The following is a 17,011-nucleotide window of genomic DNA, read 5'->3' on the forward strand; positions in this document are numbered from 1 at the left end:
GGAGGTTTTGCCCAGGCAGAACCCCCTCCACAGAGGGAGACACTTTGGTGCTGAGAGAGGCCGGGTCAGCATCCTGCAAGGAAATGTCTGCGGGTGAAGAGAGAGCAGGGGGACACACACGAAGATGGGGAGAGAGCAGGAGGATTGCAGGGGAGAGGAGGGGAGTGAGGAAAGGGAGGAGGCTTCAGGCAGGGCCGGGGCCTGGGAGGGGGACCTGGGCCTAGGGCTCCACGAGAGGCAGGCTTTCAGATGGAAGTGGAGAAGGAGGGTGGTGAGGAAGAGGGAGAAAGAGGAACAGGAGGAGGAGGACCACACCAGAATTACCTGATCAAGTGATAGCTGTGAGATGCCAAGAGTGCAGCAGAGAGAGGGGAGAGGGGAGAGAGGAGGGACATGCGCCGGATCAGAGCGGTATGGGGCAGAGAGAGAACGTCAGTCAAGAGTAAAACCCCAGCCCCTGCTCACGGCCCTAAAACCCCCCCAGGACCAACCCACTCCCACTGCGAGCACCACCCCAGCTGTCGTCCTGAAGGGTGTGTGGGGAGCTGGCACGAGAGCTGTGGGAACCGGGGCCCTGGGTGACACGGGGCAGGGGGAGAGCAGCCCAGAGAGGAGCAGAAACTCACCGAGGAGTTTACACAGCAAGTCTCCGCCCAGCCTGGCTCTGGGCTCCCTGCTGGGTGCTCATTCCAGAAGCCACTGGGCTCTGGCTGAGGGGCACGGACTAGGGGCCACTGGAAGGCCTCCTTCTCCCCTGAACAGGGCAGTCTGGTCAGGACGTCTCCCAGCCAAGGGCTCAGGAGGACATTCTCCCGGCTGGGGCGGGGACTGGCCTGTCTTGGGCAGGGAAGACCATGGAAGGCGGTCAGGGCCTACTCACTTCTGGAGTACGAAGATGCCAACGATGAGGGTGAAGGAGATCAGGTCGGCGGTGACCCACATGAGACAGTACTCGTCCGGGGGCTGTGGACAGACGGCCCGTGGCCAGCTTCCAGTCATGGTTAGTCCAGACCAGGGCTCCCGACCAAGGGGCCCATGGGCAGGGGGACCACGTGTCACCCTCAGAGAGGGGCAGAGGAGGACCTGGAGGGGGCTTGGGGTCTTGAGATGATATTTTGTAGGCCTGGGGTTTGGGGGGTGTGTGTGTGTGTGTGGGTGTGTAGGATAAAAGAGAGCCATGCAGTAGTCAGAGTAGAGGTGATGGTGTGTGCTAAACCTAGAGGATTTATGTGCTTCAAGGAGCTTAACGCGAGAGTCAATATATGAAAAACAAATAGATGAGAGGGTGTGACGTGATGAGCAGGTGCACCGGTGAGTGTGAAGACAGATGTGGCATCCATGGGGACAGGAGGGTACGTGTCATTGTAGGGTGTGAAGTGTGGGAGCTTCCCCACCAGGGGGCCAGAGAGGTCCCTAGGAGGGCAAAGCCTGCAGAGCGGCCAGGCCCCACACCCCTGTGATCTCAGGTGAACTGTGGAGGAGGGGCAGGGATGGGCCAGATGCACTTTCTGCTGTTGGTCAGCTCCTATGGCCTGAAAATTAGTGTGCTTGTAGCTGCTGTTGCCACCATCAGTTATTTCATCTCATTCCGAGCTGAGCCTTTGGAGATTTTCAAGGACAATGGGCAGGTGGATAGAGATAATCACCCAAAACCTAGATGATTCACTGACACTGGCAATGTCTTAGCCATAATGAGACCCTCCATCTGCCTTTCATGACTTCAGGGACGTGGCAGTGGGAGCTAGTGGATGGAGATCAAGGGTTCCCCAAGACCCCTGGTTGGCAGAGCTGGGACTAGCACTTGGGCCAGTCTTCAGATGCTTGACCAATTGAAATCTGGTTTCATTGGCTATAATCTCTGAGCAGATTTCAATGTTTCCTATTCTTGCCCTTATGTTGCCCTCTTTTCTCAGTTACTTTCCTTCCTTTAAAACAAAATGTAATAATCCTCAAAACCAAAAGAAAACTCAAGTAGTTGTTTATTTCTCTAGGGCTCTTGGTGTTTTTCCCATTTGGCTCAGGCCCAGGTTCCTCCCACCTCCCAGTGTCTCCTGACCTTAGGTCAGAAGAATCTTCCTCATGTCCCCCAAAGTGTTCCCTCCACCCCTAACACCTCACCAGAGACAGCCCCAAGTGTGGAGCCTGCTCCCCACTCCCAGGAGTCACAGGCAGCTCTCGGACCCCCAATAATCCCTCCAACTCACCATGATCCAGAGTGGGGAAGGCACCTGGGACAAGGTGTGGGAGTTGTCGGAGGTGACGGACGGGACCCCCGCGCACCACAGCAGGGAGAAGAGCCACGGGGCATTGACCGTGTAGAGGTTCACACTCAGGTTCCAGGATGCATAGTCCCTGTGGGGCAGCGACAGAGGCCGGTCAGCCCTCGGGCCCCTACGGGAAGCCTGTAAAGCATGGTCCTTCACACCCTCATACCATGCTCACAACTGATGGAAGGAACCTCTGCTGCCAGAGGGCCAAGCTCACACACAAGCCCAGGTCTGCCCGATGCTCTCCACCTCTCCTCTCTGAGCCCGGAGCCCGCGTGTCCAGTCCTCTGGGTGAGCCTGGGCGGGTGGGGTAGGCACCTGAGCTCCTGGCGGGACACCTGGGTGTAGCGCAGGTTCAGCCGCTGGATGTGGCTTCTCCTCAGGCTGGCGGCCGCCTCCTTGGAGCCTGACATCTGCTGGAAGCCAGGAGCCACCTTCCGCACGAAGGGTCTCTGCCTGCTGGGCAGCCACAGGACCTGCAGGCAGGAGAGAGGCAGCCTCTGATTTCTCTTCTGTAAATTGAGTATGTTCCGGGAGTTGGTGATGGACAGGGAAGCCTGGCGTGCTGCAGTCCATGGGGTCGCGAAGAGTCAGACACGACTAAGCGACTGAACTGAACTGAAAATGGGGAAGGGTGTCTGTCCCTCCTGGAGTACCTAGAGGGGTTAAAAGAGGCGGGACCTGGCACACAGTGAAAGCCCACAGGTAATAAGGTGGTCCTCTGGACCATCTCCAGAGGACGTGGTCCCAGCCAAGGCTAGGAACTGCTCCAGTGACACCTCAGGGAGTTTTCCCTCCAGACCCCCCCCAAAGTTCACTACTCTGCACATGGACACCAGCGTCTACTGTGCTGCCATAGTTGGTATCAGATTCTTTTGATCCCCAGGTATTACACCCCGAGGATGTGGGCAGCAGTTCACAGGAGTACAGTGTCCCCAAGAACCTGGCCCTGCTCCTGCCCTTTGTATATTTTAAAGGACCTCTTTGTTTCCCTCTTGTCCCCACAGTGACCCTGTCAGGGAGGTGTGGGGCATGCTACCCTCAGTTTACTAATGTAGAAACTTGAGGTCTGGAGAGGAGTGATACTGTGAGTTTATTGCTGGAACTAGACTCTAGACAGGCCTGGTCTCTCTGGGGCCAGAACCGGACTCCGCGGACCTCCCAGGGGGGCGGAGCACCGGGTTTGGAGGAGCTCCCTAGGGCCGGAGCACCGGGTGGGGAGGAGCCCCCTAGGGGAGGAGCACCAGGGGCGGAGGAGCCCCCTGGGGAGGAGCCCCCTAGGGGAGGAGCTGGGTGGGACTCAGCTTCAGGGCCTCACCTGGTGCTGGGGGAAGCCTGAGCGCAGAAGGGCCTCCAGCGTGATGTTGAGGAAGCTGGTGCGGTAGGGGTGCTCCCGCGGCGGGTCACGCAGGTTGAGCAGCAGCGTGGCATTGCCCTTGGCCAGTTCCAAGAGCTCCATTAGGCTGCAGATGGACTGGTTTTGGGCCTCCCTGTGGTCGGAGGGTGACAGGGAGCTGGCTGTCCAGAACGGGTCCGTCTATCAGAGATAGGGACACACATGGTGGCCTCACCAGTCCTATGGGGCCTCCACTTGCCTTCCTGGCTATGGAACTTGGAGACCCCTGAGCTGCCAGTATCTGCTGGTGTGTGCAAGTCAGGCAAACTGAAGGTTGCGGCCCCGTGGGGACTCTAGATTAACCCAACCTTAACCTCTCTATCCCAGTCTGCTTACCAAAAGAATGATTTGCTTGGAACATTTCCCAGACCCCAGTACGTTTCTCCTTTAGTAGCATTTCACATCAGAGTTCACCGACTTTGTCTAGAGTTTTACAGTGTCAACAATTTTAACTATTACTATCACCATCAACGCTCTCCGGTAGGGGAGGCAGAACCAGAACAAGCAATGACAGCCACGGTATCTGGGCCGCAGTGGCAGGAGCCAAGGAAGCCGCCAACCAGCCTGGCTGTGAGTCAAGGAAGCTGGGCGTGTGAGGATCGCCCGAGTGGCGGGCGGCCCCCGGTCCTCTCTGTGGAGTCCCACCCATGCTTTCCATGCCTAGGGCTGGGACAGGTGCTGCCAGACCTTCAGGAACCACTGGCCGGCGTTGAGCCTCTGCAGGACAGTCCAGTTGAGCATGGAGGCAGGCCTGCGGGCGAGCTCCGGGAACTCCTCCTCCACGTTGGTGGTGCGCCGAAGGGTGGGGTCATGCATGAGGAAGGGCACCCCGTCCAGGCTGCGGGAGGATGGGACCGCAGAGTCACTACCCACCCGGGTCCCTCACCTGCTTCTCCCACTCTCTCCTGCCCACCCACTTACACCAGCCTACCAAGGGGCTCAGGAAGGCTCTGCCCCTCTTTGGCCTCAGCTTTCCTGACTGCACAGGGAAGTCAGTGGACTAGTAGGCGAATCCCTCTGGCTCTGTGGGTCAGACAGGGGTGGGGATGGCTGAGGAGGGAGGGCTGGGCCTATTAGCAACCTTGGAAGGCAGATGCTATCTCACTTGATAATGGGGAGACTTAGGCTGGAGACAGAAGTATCTTAACTCAAGGCCTACCAGCCACTAAGTGGTGGAACCTGGCTTAGAACCCAGTCCACGTGATGCCATATGAGAAGAGGGAAAATGCAGACAAATTGCATCCCACTGTCATCCTGGTCTCCCCAGCTGCTGGCCATAAGCCCCATAAGGTGCCTAAGTGTGGAACAGTAAAAGGCACCGGTGCTCCCCTTCCTCAAGACATTTTTCTACCATCTGCTAGAAGAGTTGATAAACACACAATTCTATAATGTCTACAATGGGAGTGGGGTCTTCATACTGTGGTACCCTAATTCAGTACCCTGCCCCCTCCCCTTCTCAGAGATGATGTCATCAGATTGGTATGGATTCTTCTTGCCCTTTATATAAATATTAATACATATTTATTTATCGACATGTAGAAAATGTGTCAGTCAGTTTTATCTGGTCTTTAAAAACATAGCTGACATCACAGTGAATGGATCACTCAGGAACTTGCTGATTTCACTCATCAGAGTGTTTGTCCTCCATCTTGCTGAGCCATACAGATCCAATATTTCTATTAAGTGGATCAGTGGCAGGACTCCAGGTGCCAAACCTCCACTCTACTTGAACCAAGGGAGTCTGTTTTGTTCTGTACATATTTTATATCCCGGAGTATGGCACAAGGGGATTCCCAGGTGGCGCTAGTGGTAAAGCACCCGCCTGCCATGCAGAAGACATTAGAAACATGGGTTGGGAAGATCCCCTGGAGGAGGGCATGGCTACCGACTCCAGTATTCTTGCTTGGAGAATCCCATGGACAGAGGAGCCTGGCGGGCTACAGTTCATGGGGTCACAAAGAGTCAGACACAACTGAAGCGACTTAGTGCACACACGCACAGCACATGGCACGAGATTTACTTGCACAAACATGGCGCCTGCCCTGCAGCGGGTAACCCAAGCCTCTGCTCTCCCATCCCCAAGACTCTGGGACCAGAGGCTTCTCCAGAGACCTAGATGTGGATGCATTGAGGAGGGGAAGAGGTGCTGTCCTCCCAATCCCCACACCTACCTGATGGTGACATCAGCCTGGAGTCCATACAGCTTCTGCTCTAGGGCCTTCCTGAAGGACATCAGCGTGTGCTCTGGGGCCAGCTGAGGGGGAAGGTGGTAGTGAGGGGAAAGCCAGGCTTTAGCTGCTGTGCCCCTCTCCAGCCAACAGAAGTCTTTCATGCTGGGAGGCCGGGTAGGCCTGGTTCTAATCCCCCTCCTTCAAGCAGTAGCTGTGGGGCCCTGGGCATCCACAGAGCTTCTCTGAAGCTCAGTTTCCTTATCTGTTACATCATGCCTGTCTCACAGATTTTTTTTGGGGGGGTGAGGGGAGAGAGAAACAGGGTTGGTTAGTGTTGATGAATATAAACGTGGAAGTCAGAGGGCATTTTTACAGTCTTCTGGCTCTATATAGTCTTGGGCTGAGCTGAATGCCAAGTTTCCTCCTGTTTATACTTTGAGTCCAGGTGGAGATCCCCAAAGGACAGGAGATGGTAAATAGCATGGCACAGTTTCAGTGGGATGACCGGTTTCCTTATCTATACAGATGTGAAAACACCATCTCTTAAAGCCCCAAGCATGTTGCTTGATATACAGTAAATGCTTAATAAATGACAGATGTTTCCCTACAGCATATACATCAGAAAATCCTAGTCTTAGTCCTGACTCTGTCCTTAACTAGCTCTGTGGCCTTCGGTGCATCTCTTTATCCTATAGGCCTTGGTTTCCCCATTTGCTCCTTGGGGGTATAAGTACAGTGTTCTCTGAGGGTCCTTCCAGTTGGGGGAGTTGGGGTTCTCAGTCTCCCTCCCTAGTTGTTTAGTTTGATGATCTTGTCATACCCTTTTCTGCCACTAGGGGTCAGCACCATACCAAGGGTTGTCCTAGGACCAAGGGCAGTGTAGGATGGAGGACTGGGAAGACTTCCGGCAGTGAAGATGGATGGAAAGTGCTCCCATGGCTCATCCCATTCCCACCAAGACATGCTCGTTCCCATCTTTTCTCCCTGTGGCTGTGCTGTTTCCCATTTCCCAGCACATAACATACTCCCCTCTTCTGGAAAGCAGCCTGGAGTGGCAAAGGCTTTGGAGCTGAGACGGAACAATTCTCCTTCCCAGTCACTGACCTGTGCCATCACTTCCCCTTCTGGACCTTTACAGTTTCTTTACTGTAAAATGGGTTAATGTTATCAAGCTCATAGATGAGGTAACAGATGTCAGCAGTCTCTGAAAGGTGTGTTTCTTCCCCTTTCTGCAGGGTGGAGGAGCCTTGGGGGAGGTGCTACGTTGTTTCCCAGTTAAGTGGACTGTGTAAGACCCCCACAGAGGCATCTAAGGAGAGGTGTGGACTTGGTGGAGTTCCTACTCAATCACTTCCAAATGCCCTGGCACCAGGCCTCCCACAAATGACCACCAGAGGGATACTGGCAGGCGGTAGACTGTGGGTAGACACAAAGAGCATAGCAGTGGCTATGGAGACTCTTGGGGGACAGAGGAAGTGTTTGGGTGGGGCCAAGTCTCTTTTCTGGAGGCTTTTTAAACTCAGGTCTCTCTAGGTTAGGTGCTGACTTCCTGGAGAAAGAGGGTTCCCACTGCCTCAGGTCGAAATGCAGATGGGGTGTATTGTCAGAAATGTGCGAGTGTGGGGTGGTCGTCACAGACTCGTGGTGGACCACTGTGCTTCCGAAGCTCAACTCTGGAGTCAGTCTGACCAAATATTACAGTATGCACACACACACACACACACACACAGGTCCCCCCTGACAGGAATGACACCCAGATACCATCTCCAAGACAGGTATGAGCACTTGGGCTTACCACACATAGATGTGTGAACCTCCCCCAGGCTGATGTATACAGGTGTAGACACTGATACTCATGCATTCACAGTGACACAAGAAAGAGTTGTGTCAAGACACCTACACCAGCCCCTTAAGGTGCGCTACTAGGATGCAATCAGCCAGATGCACAATGGGGAAATTCTACAGGACAAATGACTCAGTTTCTTCAACAAATAAACATATGGGAAAAAAGGGAAGAAGATTATTATAGACTAAAAGATACTTATGGAGAAGGACACGGCAACCCACTCCAGTATTCTTGCTGGGAGAATCCCATGGACAGAGGAGCCTGATGGGCTATAGTCCATAGAGTCACATGGCTGAAGCAACTTAGCACAAAAGATACTTAGCTCAGTTGGTAAAGAATCTGCTTGCAATGCAGAAAATCCCGGTTTGATTCCTGGGTTAGGAAGATCCCCTGGAGAAGGGAAAGGCTACCCACTCCAGTATTCTGACCTGGAGAATTCCATGGACTGTATAGTCCATGGGGTCACAAAGAGTTGGACACAACTGAGCAACTTTCACTTCACTTTCAACTACAAAAAAACATTTTAGAGACAATAAAGGAAAACTGAGCAGTGATTCAGTAGTAGATAGTATTAAGGAATGATCATGAATTTGGTTAGGTGTAATAGTGGCATTGTGGTCGTGGCTCAATTTTTAAAGTCTTTATGCATTAGAGATACACCCTGAAGTAAGTATGGGTAAAATGATACAGTGTCTGGGATTTGCTTTCAAATATTAAAGTGGGGGGAGGGGACAGGGGAAAGAAAAATCAGAGAAATGGATGAAACAAGAATGGCAAAATATTGGTAAGTGGTGAAGGTGGTATTGGATTCATTATACTATTCATTCCACTTCTGCTAAAACAACAACCCACACGGGGCCATCTCGCTCCTTCCCTTTGCCCCCTCCTTCCTGTCTCAGCACACCCTCCAGAGCAGGTGGGATGGGTAATAAGGGCCATGGAACGAAGAGCAGCTATAAGCTGGGGCCCTGCTTCCTGGAAGGTTGCGCTTCTAATTTATCTTCACAAAAGCCAGCAGCAGGGAGGCTTGGAAGGGATCAGCAACCCCCTGAGACACATGGGCGGCATGCGGCAAAACTGGACCCCAAATCCAGATCCCTCTGATGGGAAACGACGGCCTTCCCAGCTGGTTGCCTCCAGGCGCTGGGAGCAAGCAGCACAGGGTGTGACGGGAGGACACCAGGCTCCGGCTCAGGGGCACAGGTCTCAGCCTTATCTAGGAGGTGGGCACAGTAATACCCCCACATGCAGGGCGTGTAGGACCTTCAGAGTGATTTGCAGCCCTGTCAGACTCGACAGCTCCTTTCAGACAGCCTCCTTTGTGAGGTTCCCTTCACTACCCTGAAATTCAGTGAAACGGTGGACCTCCCAAAGACCCTCACAACCAAGAAAAGCTCTCAAGAGCCCGCAAACGCCCTCTGGTGGTGAAGAGAGGTACTGCCTCTGTTAAGAACAGCGCTTCAAGGCTCCATATGTCAGGAAACCCAACCTAAGGAAGCAGGAGGGCTTGCCCAAGGAAACAGCGAAGTATAACTCTTACTTTCTGTAAGCCAGACTGATGTCTAGGCACATCACACATGCTAACTGACTCCTGCTTTTCGTGGCCCTATTATTATTATACCCATTTCCTTGCCAGCTCCTCCCTACCAGGAGGATAGGTTTTTGCCTGTCTCCCTCTGGAATGGTAGCTCTGCCCACCCCTCACCCAGTCTTCAGGGTCCACAAGTGGCACTCACCATGGGGGCCCCGCGGTGGCCGATGAGGGCAGGTTTGGGGCCCAGGTCCTTTTTCTCCATGATGCAGGGAGAGGAGATGGTGAGAGGGGCCAGGTAGAGGGCAAACACCACGGTGAAGAAGGTTCCGAGAATGGCTATCTGGGAGGCTGTAGACATGGGTGCAACCGTGAGCCCCATGCAGCAGGGCAGGGCATGCCAGAGCCCTCCTCCCTCCACCGGTCTGGACCCTGACACTCTGAGGGGGCCCCTGCACCAAGAGGACCCCTCATTCTTGCTGCAAAAGTGAACCCGGCCTCTAACTCACACACAGATGTAGAGACACAGAAGAGGAAACATGCAAGGCTGAGGCTGTCACCTCTGTGCAACCTGCAGTCCACTCCGAACCAGGACTCGCCATGCTAAAAGCAAGGGCCCCACCGTATCCCCAGGCTGCCCAGGTACAGTCCAGGTGGGGGCAGGACAAGCTGGCCTTGGTACTTGGAGCACATGGGTGGGGGACAGGTCCTGCCCAGTCATACTTACAGGACCGCTCTGCACGGGCAAACTGTCCTGCCACGATCCAGGAGAGTGCTGTGACAGCCACCAGGGCCCCCACATGCAGGAACGGCGCTGTGCCCTTCGGAACAGGAAGGGGCAAGAGAGACTGTCAGCTCCCAGCCGAGCCGAGGATGCTGATCACCAGCATCCTCCCAGCCTATCTCTATCTGTGGGGCAGGCAGCTGTCTCTATTTTTCAGCGGAGGACACTGGGAGTCCAGGGACCCTGGGTGCTAGAATCCTCCCTGTCTCTGAGTTGTTCTGTGATGTGGACCCTTACCCCGCCTTCCGGACTTCAGTCTGGAGGAATGGGAGTGACCCAAAGGCGCTGTCTTGTTCTGAGGGTCTTGGGGAACCAGCCGGTAGGCCCCCACCCCCACTCACCTGCAGGGAGATGAGGAGCACCTCCCACTCGTCCTCCCACAGCTGGGCCACAGCCGACATGGCCACCACGGTGGCCACCAGGATGGCTACCAGCCCGATCTGTAGGGGGAGAGCCACCAGATGGTCAGGGGGCGCCAGAGCCTGGACAGCCCAAGGGTCCCCCGTGTGGGGGGGAGGGAGAGAACAGGTGCAGAGACAGAGGGAGGGGCCGAGACACGGATGGGGAGAGTGGGGCGTGCGAGAGAGGCCAACCTAGCAGGGCAGAGGCAGGTAGATGACAGTGAGAGAGACAGAGGCAGGAGGAGGCAGGCGGGTGGGCCCGGCAAAGAAGGGACCACGAGAGAAACAGAAGGGTGGAGAGAAGACGGGTGGCCTGGGCTGGAGACATGGCCCCAGGGCTCAGGGTGTGGGGAGGGAAGACACTCAGCAAACGGGGGCCTCCTGGTGCCCAGCAGGTCCCATTCCAGGCCTTGCCCACCCTCCCAGCCACCTTTCATCCTGCGTGACATGTGAAGAAATCAAGGCTCCCCTGGACCTGGGGCGAAGGGTGACTTGCCCAGGTCACAGGGCAGAGGGCTGAGGAGCCAGGTCCTCTGCGGGAGCCTGACACCTAGTCCACCTTCCCCAAAGCCTTCAGGCGGGAGCAAGCAGAGGGGAGGCAGGCGGCGCCCCCATGCACCCTGTCATCAAGGCGCGCTCTCAGTCCCAGCCTCCCGGCTTCCAGCCTCTAATGAGTTATGGGAGCTGCCCTCCCAGAGAAAGTAAGGAGCAGAGCTCTGATGGAACCTTTGTGGGACAGAAAGCTGTGGGGACAGACAGGATCTGACATGTATCCTGGTAACACAAGATGCTTCCCCACACTAAGCGATGCCTAGCATCTCGTTATTTAGCCCCCAGGGTCCCCGCCTTGGGCCCTGGGTCTACATCTCTGCACAGACAGGCTGGTCTCGTAAAACTCAGGTCATGCCTTCACCCCGAAGCCTTCCACAGACCCCAGCTCCACGAGGCACCAGCCAGGACCACCACCTCCGGCCCTCCTGATTCCCTACAGCCTGCTCCCAGCGGTTCTCTGTGCCAGCAGGGCTCTCGCCCTCTCTCTCGCCCTTCAGTGCCTTTTCCAGCAGCCGCAACATCATTCCCAGAGCCCTCCAACAACCAAACAGGCTCTAAATTGAGTTTCTGGCTCGTGAGAGCAGAGACGGCAGCTGATCCATCTTCGTTCCCTGCCAGGCAGGGAAGATTCATTCTTGTCTGGGATTAAGGTTTCCTTTGGAGGTTTGTCGTTCTGGCCCATCAGCCTGGAAACAAATGTTCTAATAAGAAGCAGTAATAAGGCTGAAATGGGTAGGAACCCTTATGGACTGTGACAGGCCAGCCCAGAGGACATGGGAACAAGAGATATGAAGGTGCATGGAGGGCCCAAGTGTGCCCTGGGTCTGTGGGAGGCCCCTTCACTTTTTCTTCATGTTTATCCTTGTGAAAGCCCAGTCAAGATGTTATCGTCTTCATTTTACACATAGGAAAACGGGGCTCAGAGAGCATAAGGGTTTGCTTGGACATGTAGCTTTGAGCCCCGTTTTTTGTTCTTTGAGTGGGCAGAGTCAGAAGCAACCCCCATTTTGCCTGTCTTGGAGCTCAGGCTCTTTCTGGGGATCTGCCCTCACAGTGCAGTGGAGGGAGCCCCAGGGAGCATCCTCTCGACCCCCGACCCCAACATGCAGGCTCCCTGCCCCCAGCTCCAGGGCACAGCAAGCATCTCTGGAGGGTCACTTCCTGAGCGTGTTTTATTTTAGTAATTAACTGCTAGTGGAAATACTTGTGATAAAACTGATTTCCCAGGATCATAATGCAATGAAAAATTTTATCCTCTTTGAACTTGGCAGTTGCCATAGTGGCAACCATTATGCTCGGCAGCATTACTGCAGTGGTCAGCACCTGTGGGATTTCGCCACACATACTGTGTCCTGAAGCCATGGGAACAGTGCTGACTCCTGACCACTAGACTGCCGTTCCTCAAGTCTGACTGCAAAGGATACATCCCACCCAGAAAGTGGGGAAAGCCCAGGGAAAGCCTCAGAGAAAGTGGTCTTTGGTTTTCCGTGCTGGAGGCACTGCGGTTCGTGATGACAGCCGGAGGGATGGAGGATACAGGAGGTACGTCCTTTCATTCACTGAGCCCTGCCTGGGTGCTGGGACCCAGGAGGAGTTGGAAACCAGCCTTGCCAACACATTGGCCTCTTGGGAAGGTGATTAGAATCTGGGTTCTGTGTGGTTTAAGTCGCAGATGATCGGCCCAGGGTTCAGGGACCCACTCATGTCACATTCCTTGGTGACTGTGCCTAATGGGGGTGGTCACCCTCTCAGAGTGTGTTTCCTGAGCTGTAGAGATGGGGAGCGTGAGCACCTACCTGAAAGGGGTTTGGAAAGATAAATGAGAACAAGAAAGTGAAATGCTTAGCACCATGGCTGGCAGCAAAATAATCAGTGCTTACTAAATGTTGTGTTAGTCGCTCAGACATGTCCTACTCTTGTTAGTAACACAATTTTTTAAAAGTGGGCATGTTTTTCCCTGGGGGCGCAGGGGTAAGGAATATGCCCGTTAATGTAGGAGATGCAGAGTTGTGAGCTCGATCCCTGGGTTGGGAAGATCCCCTGGAGAAGGAAATGGAAACCTACTCCATTATTCATGCCTGGGAAATCCCATGGACAGAGGAGCCTAGAGGGCTATAGTCCATGGGGTTGCAAAGAGTCGGACACAACTTAGCACCTAAACAACAACGGCAGCATCAAAAGGAATGAAATAATGCCATTTGCAGCAACACAGATGGACCTAGAGATCATCAAACTGAGTGAAGTAAGTCAGACAAAGACACATTTCATATGATATCACTTATATGTGGGATCTAAAAAATAAATGGTGCAAATGAGCTTATTTACAAAATGGAAACAGAGTCACAGTAAGTGACTTATTGTTACTTTACCACAGTAAACTTATGGTTACCAAGGGGGTAAGGGGTGGGAGGAATAAATTGGGAGATTGCGATATATATAAAATAGGTAACTAATAAGAACCTACTGTACAGCACAGGAAACTATACTCAATATTCTATAATGGCCCATGTGGGAAACAATCCAAAAGGAGTAGACATGTGCTAACTGGATCACATGGCTGTATATCTGAAACTAACACAACATTGCAAATCAACTAAACAAAACCACACCCAGGTACCATTTCCACCCACTGGGAATGGCCAAGTCAGGAAACCCTTGAACACTCTGTGGGCAAGGGTGACTTTACAGGCACAACCATGTATTCTTGCTTGTGCGCGCTCAGTCGTGTCCGATTCTTTGTAGCCCGCCAGGCTCCTCTGTCCATGAGATTTCTCAGGCAAGAATAGTTGAGGGGGTTGCCATTTCCACCTCCAGGGGATCTTCCCGACCCAGGGATCGAACCTACATCTCCTGCATTGCAGGTGGATTGTTTTACTGCTGAATCACTAGGGAAGCCCATACATAAACTATACTGCAATTAAAAAACAAATACTACCAAAAAAAAAGTTAAGATGCAAAATGAGGCTATAAGAGGCTACCACTTGTGTTTAAAGAAAAAGGAATGTGTATGTATGTGTGTGTACATACACATAGCTGCATGTGCTTAAATATCTCTGGAAAGATAATGGGGAGATTTACATTTTGTACTTCTTTGTACCTTTGTAATGTTGAACTGTGTCAATGTATTAATGGTCAAAAGTTAGGTAAAACAACTCCCCCCCAAATAAGAATTCCTTAAAATCTTAGAATAAAACTATAGAGTCTTATAAACAGAGGGGTAGAATTTCTAGCCCCTACTTGACTACTGAGCCCCAGGGAGCTCCTTCCCTCCTGGTGCAGTGGATCCAGCTAAGCATCAGCTGGAAGGACCTTCCTCATGCTGAGATCTCTTGGGAGGGATCAGAGGGGAGAGGAAGGCAGGACTGGCACCCCAGGAGCTAGCACCAGTGCAGATGAAGGGACCTGAGACCCTGCCCCCAGGAGAAGACTCCCTGTGCTGCTCTGCTGCCCTGGCTGGCTTGAGCCTCCAGATGCCTCTCCGCTGGGATCAAGCAGGTGTACCCTGGCCTGCTGAGAGCCAGGCATGCCCCAGAGGAGGGGGCTGCGGTGTGCACCAGCCCCTCCTGGGGTGCCCGCAGGTGTCATCCTTTCAAGTGTCAGCTTTGCAGCTGGGAAAAGAAAGTCCTTCACAGAGAAGACTTCAGAAGCGCAGAGGAGATCTTAGGAAAGAGTGATGAGCAAGAGGAAGGTGGGAGGGGACCAGAGGCGGCTCACTGCTCTTTATCCCTCCAGAACTTTAGTCACCTGGGTCTGACTCCCCAGCTCCAGACCTTGGAGGCATGCCTGGATGCCCACAGGCACCTCCCACTCCATGCAGCCCAAGTGGAGCTCACCACATCCTTCTTCCAGTTCCCATTCTGTATCCTTTTAGCTGGAAGTGAGCCCCTCCCCTCAGAGTCACTCTGGACCCATCTCACGGGCTCATGATTATTCCTGGACATTTCTGCCTCTTCCTGAATGGTCAGCCCATGGAGTCAGGCTCTGGGGAAAGAGAGGTGACCTGGCCCTCTCTCTGGGGCCCTGGTGTGCTCCTGGGAGGGAGGGCCTCTCTCTGGGTCAGCTCTGTGCCACTCCTGAGCCCACTGGGGTCTCAGAAAGAGCAGGAGGCATCAGCCACGTGCATTCCACACGATGTGTGCCATGAACAGTGAGCCAGAGAGTCAAGGCTCTGGAATGTATGATGCCTCTTTGCTTTGGGTCCAGCCCTGTGTGGGCACTGGCGACACGGAGATGGAAAGTCAGTTCTGGTCTCTGCACGGAGCTCCTAGACTAGGGAGGGTCGGGGTCAGGGAGCCAGATGGAAATGGACAATGAGAGGTCAGGACTGTGGCCGGGGAGCCTTAGGGGACTCAGGGAGCCTGAGAAGCTTTGTGTAGGTGGAAGGAAAACCAAGGAAGGGTCCAAAAGGGAGAGAAAGGGAGGCAGGAGCGAAAACATAAAGCAGAGAAGAGGTAGCCATGCTGGGAGGGCCTGAGATGTCTCATGTGGCAGAAGCCGAGGGTGACGGTCCCATGACAGCAGTTGGGAGAGATCAGCAAGGGGCCAACCTGCTCAGGGCCTTAATGTCTGGAGGGAGAGCTTGGATCATCCTGGGAGCAATGGAAGCTGTGGGAAGGGCTTTAAACTGGGAGTCATATCACTGAATCAGAGTTTTAAGATGAGCTCATGGAAGAGAAAGAGAGGATGAGACTGAAGTCAGAGCCAGTCAAAGAGCTGGAGCTGTGACCTACGCTCGTTAACCGCACGGCTGTAGATCTAGGAGCCTGGACCCTCTACTTATTAAGTTGGAAACCTTGGGCAAGTTACTTAACCTCTTTGTACCTCAGTTTTCCCAGCTGCAAAATGGGATGATAACAGCACTTATGCTGTAGGGCTGCTGAGGGGCAAATGAGTAAATACAATCCACTGTTAGCTCCTAGAACAATTATAACCATGATCCAGGGGAGGGGAGATGTGTCCGGGCTCTTCCTCTGCTGCTGTGGCCTCCAGCCTCTCCCCTCCCCCCTGAGCCCCTGTGGAGGCACTCTTTACCTTGTGCAGCCAGTGCAGGTTCATCTGCTGCCCCACGGCGATGTGACATAGTGCCAGGACCTGAGGGAGGGCCCACACAGCAAGAGTCAGGCATCACGTGTGACCCAGGTTTCTGCCAGTTCCCCAGACACCCTGCTCCCCATGGCTCTCTGGGCCTGGCTCAAGCAGTCAGCTAACCAGCAGACCATTCTCATGCCCAGCCCTGCTCAGCCCCACCCAAGCCTGGCCTCCTCCCAGATTATTTCAGGTTCCTCCAGGTTCCTTCTCCTCTAGGGTTTTTCCCTCAAGAACTCATTGGGCCCTTCTGCACTTGGGCTGCCTAATTCATGTTTTGGGAGTTCCAGGACCCAGGATTCTGTAGCAGACTTGAGCCTGTCCCCCAGGAAGCCTGGAGAGTTGCTCTGATGCTCACTCACTAGGGTAAAGAATCTGCTTGCAATTCTGGAGACCTGGCTTTGACCCCTGGGTCGGAAAGATGTCCTGAAGAAAGGAATGGCAATCCACTCCCGTATTCTTGCCTGGAAAAATTCCATGCACAAAGGAGAGTGGCGGGCTACAGTTCATGGGGTCACAAAGAGTTGGACATGACTGAGCAGGTAACACACACCCAGGAGCTCCCAGGCCAGCCTGGGGACTGAGTTGAGTCTGAGGGAACAACATGTTGGAAGCAGGTACCAAAACAGAAGTTCTTGGAAGAGGAAGTCTGCAGTGGGGCCTAACAATGGGATGTCCTCACGGGGTTGGGGGAAAACATGCCAGAATGGGGCAAAGAAAGAGGACCTCCCACCTTGAAGGAACCAAGCCCCAGAGGCCCAGAGAAAAGCCAGCCATCCTCCTCAGACCAGAGTGGGGCCCTCCATCAGCCCCATGTACCTGGAGGCCAGCGATGTAAGTGAAGGCAGCTGCTGTGGTCATGAGGATGGGCACGGACCAGTCACTCCAGTAGCCCATGCGGTTGTAGAGGTACCTGCCAGGAGGAGAAGGGGCAGGGGTCAGACCTCCACCAGGGAGCCTGGATGCTCCCTGGGGCCT

The 17,011-nt window shown here is 53.9% G+C and overlaps 1 protein-coding gene across 3 annotated transcripts in view; it reads right to left on the reverse strand.

Moving 5' to 3' along the window:
• GDPD5 (glycerophosphodiester phosphodiesterase domain containing 5) overlaps positions 1-17,011 on the reverse strand; it is an 85,992-nt gene that overhangs the window by 5,658 nt on the left and 63,323 nt on the right. For all 3 annotated transcript variants that reach the window (XM_061150560.1, XM_061150569.1, XM_061150576.1), the window contains 11 exons: positions 16,853-16,946; positions 15,980-16,039; positions 10,337-10,435; positions 9,939-10,032; positions 9,417-9,562; positions 5,835-5,917; positions 4,351-4,501; positions 3,586-3,804; positions 2,586-2,743; positions 2,205-2,352; positions 881-963 (listed from right to left, as the gene is read on the reverse strand). In XM_061150560.1, the coding sequence (XP_061006543.1) occupies positions 881-963; positions 2,205-2,352; positions 2,586-2,743; positions 3,586-3,804; positions 4,351-4,501; positions 5,835-5,917; positions 9,417-9,562; positions 9,939-10,032; positions 10,337-10,435; positions 15,980-16,039; positions 16,853-16,946 (1,335 nt within the window). The remainder of the gene's footprint in view (positions 1-880; positions 964-2,204; positions 2,353-2,585; positions 2,744-3,585; positions 3,805-4,350; positions 4,502-5,834; positions 5,918-9,416; positions 9,563-9,938; positions 10,033-10,336; positions 10,436-15,979; positions 16,040-16,852; positions 16,947-17,011) is intronic.

Source organism: Dama dama, chromosome 1 (assembly GCF_033118175.1).
Source record: "Dama dama isolate Ldn47 chromosome 1, ASM3311817v1, whole genome shotgun sequence".
NCBI classification, from domain to species: Eukaryota; Metazoa; Chordata; class Mammalia; order Artiodactyla; family Cervidae; genus Dama; species Dama dama.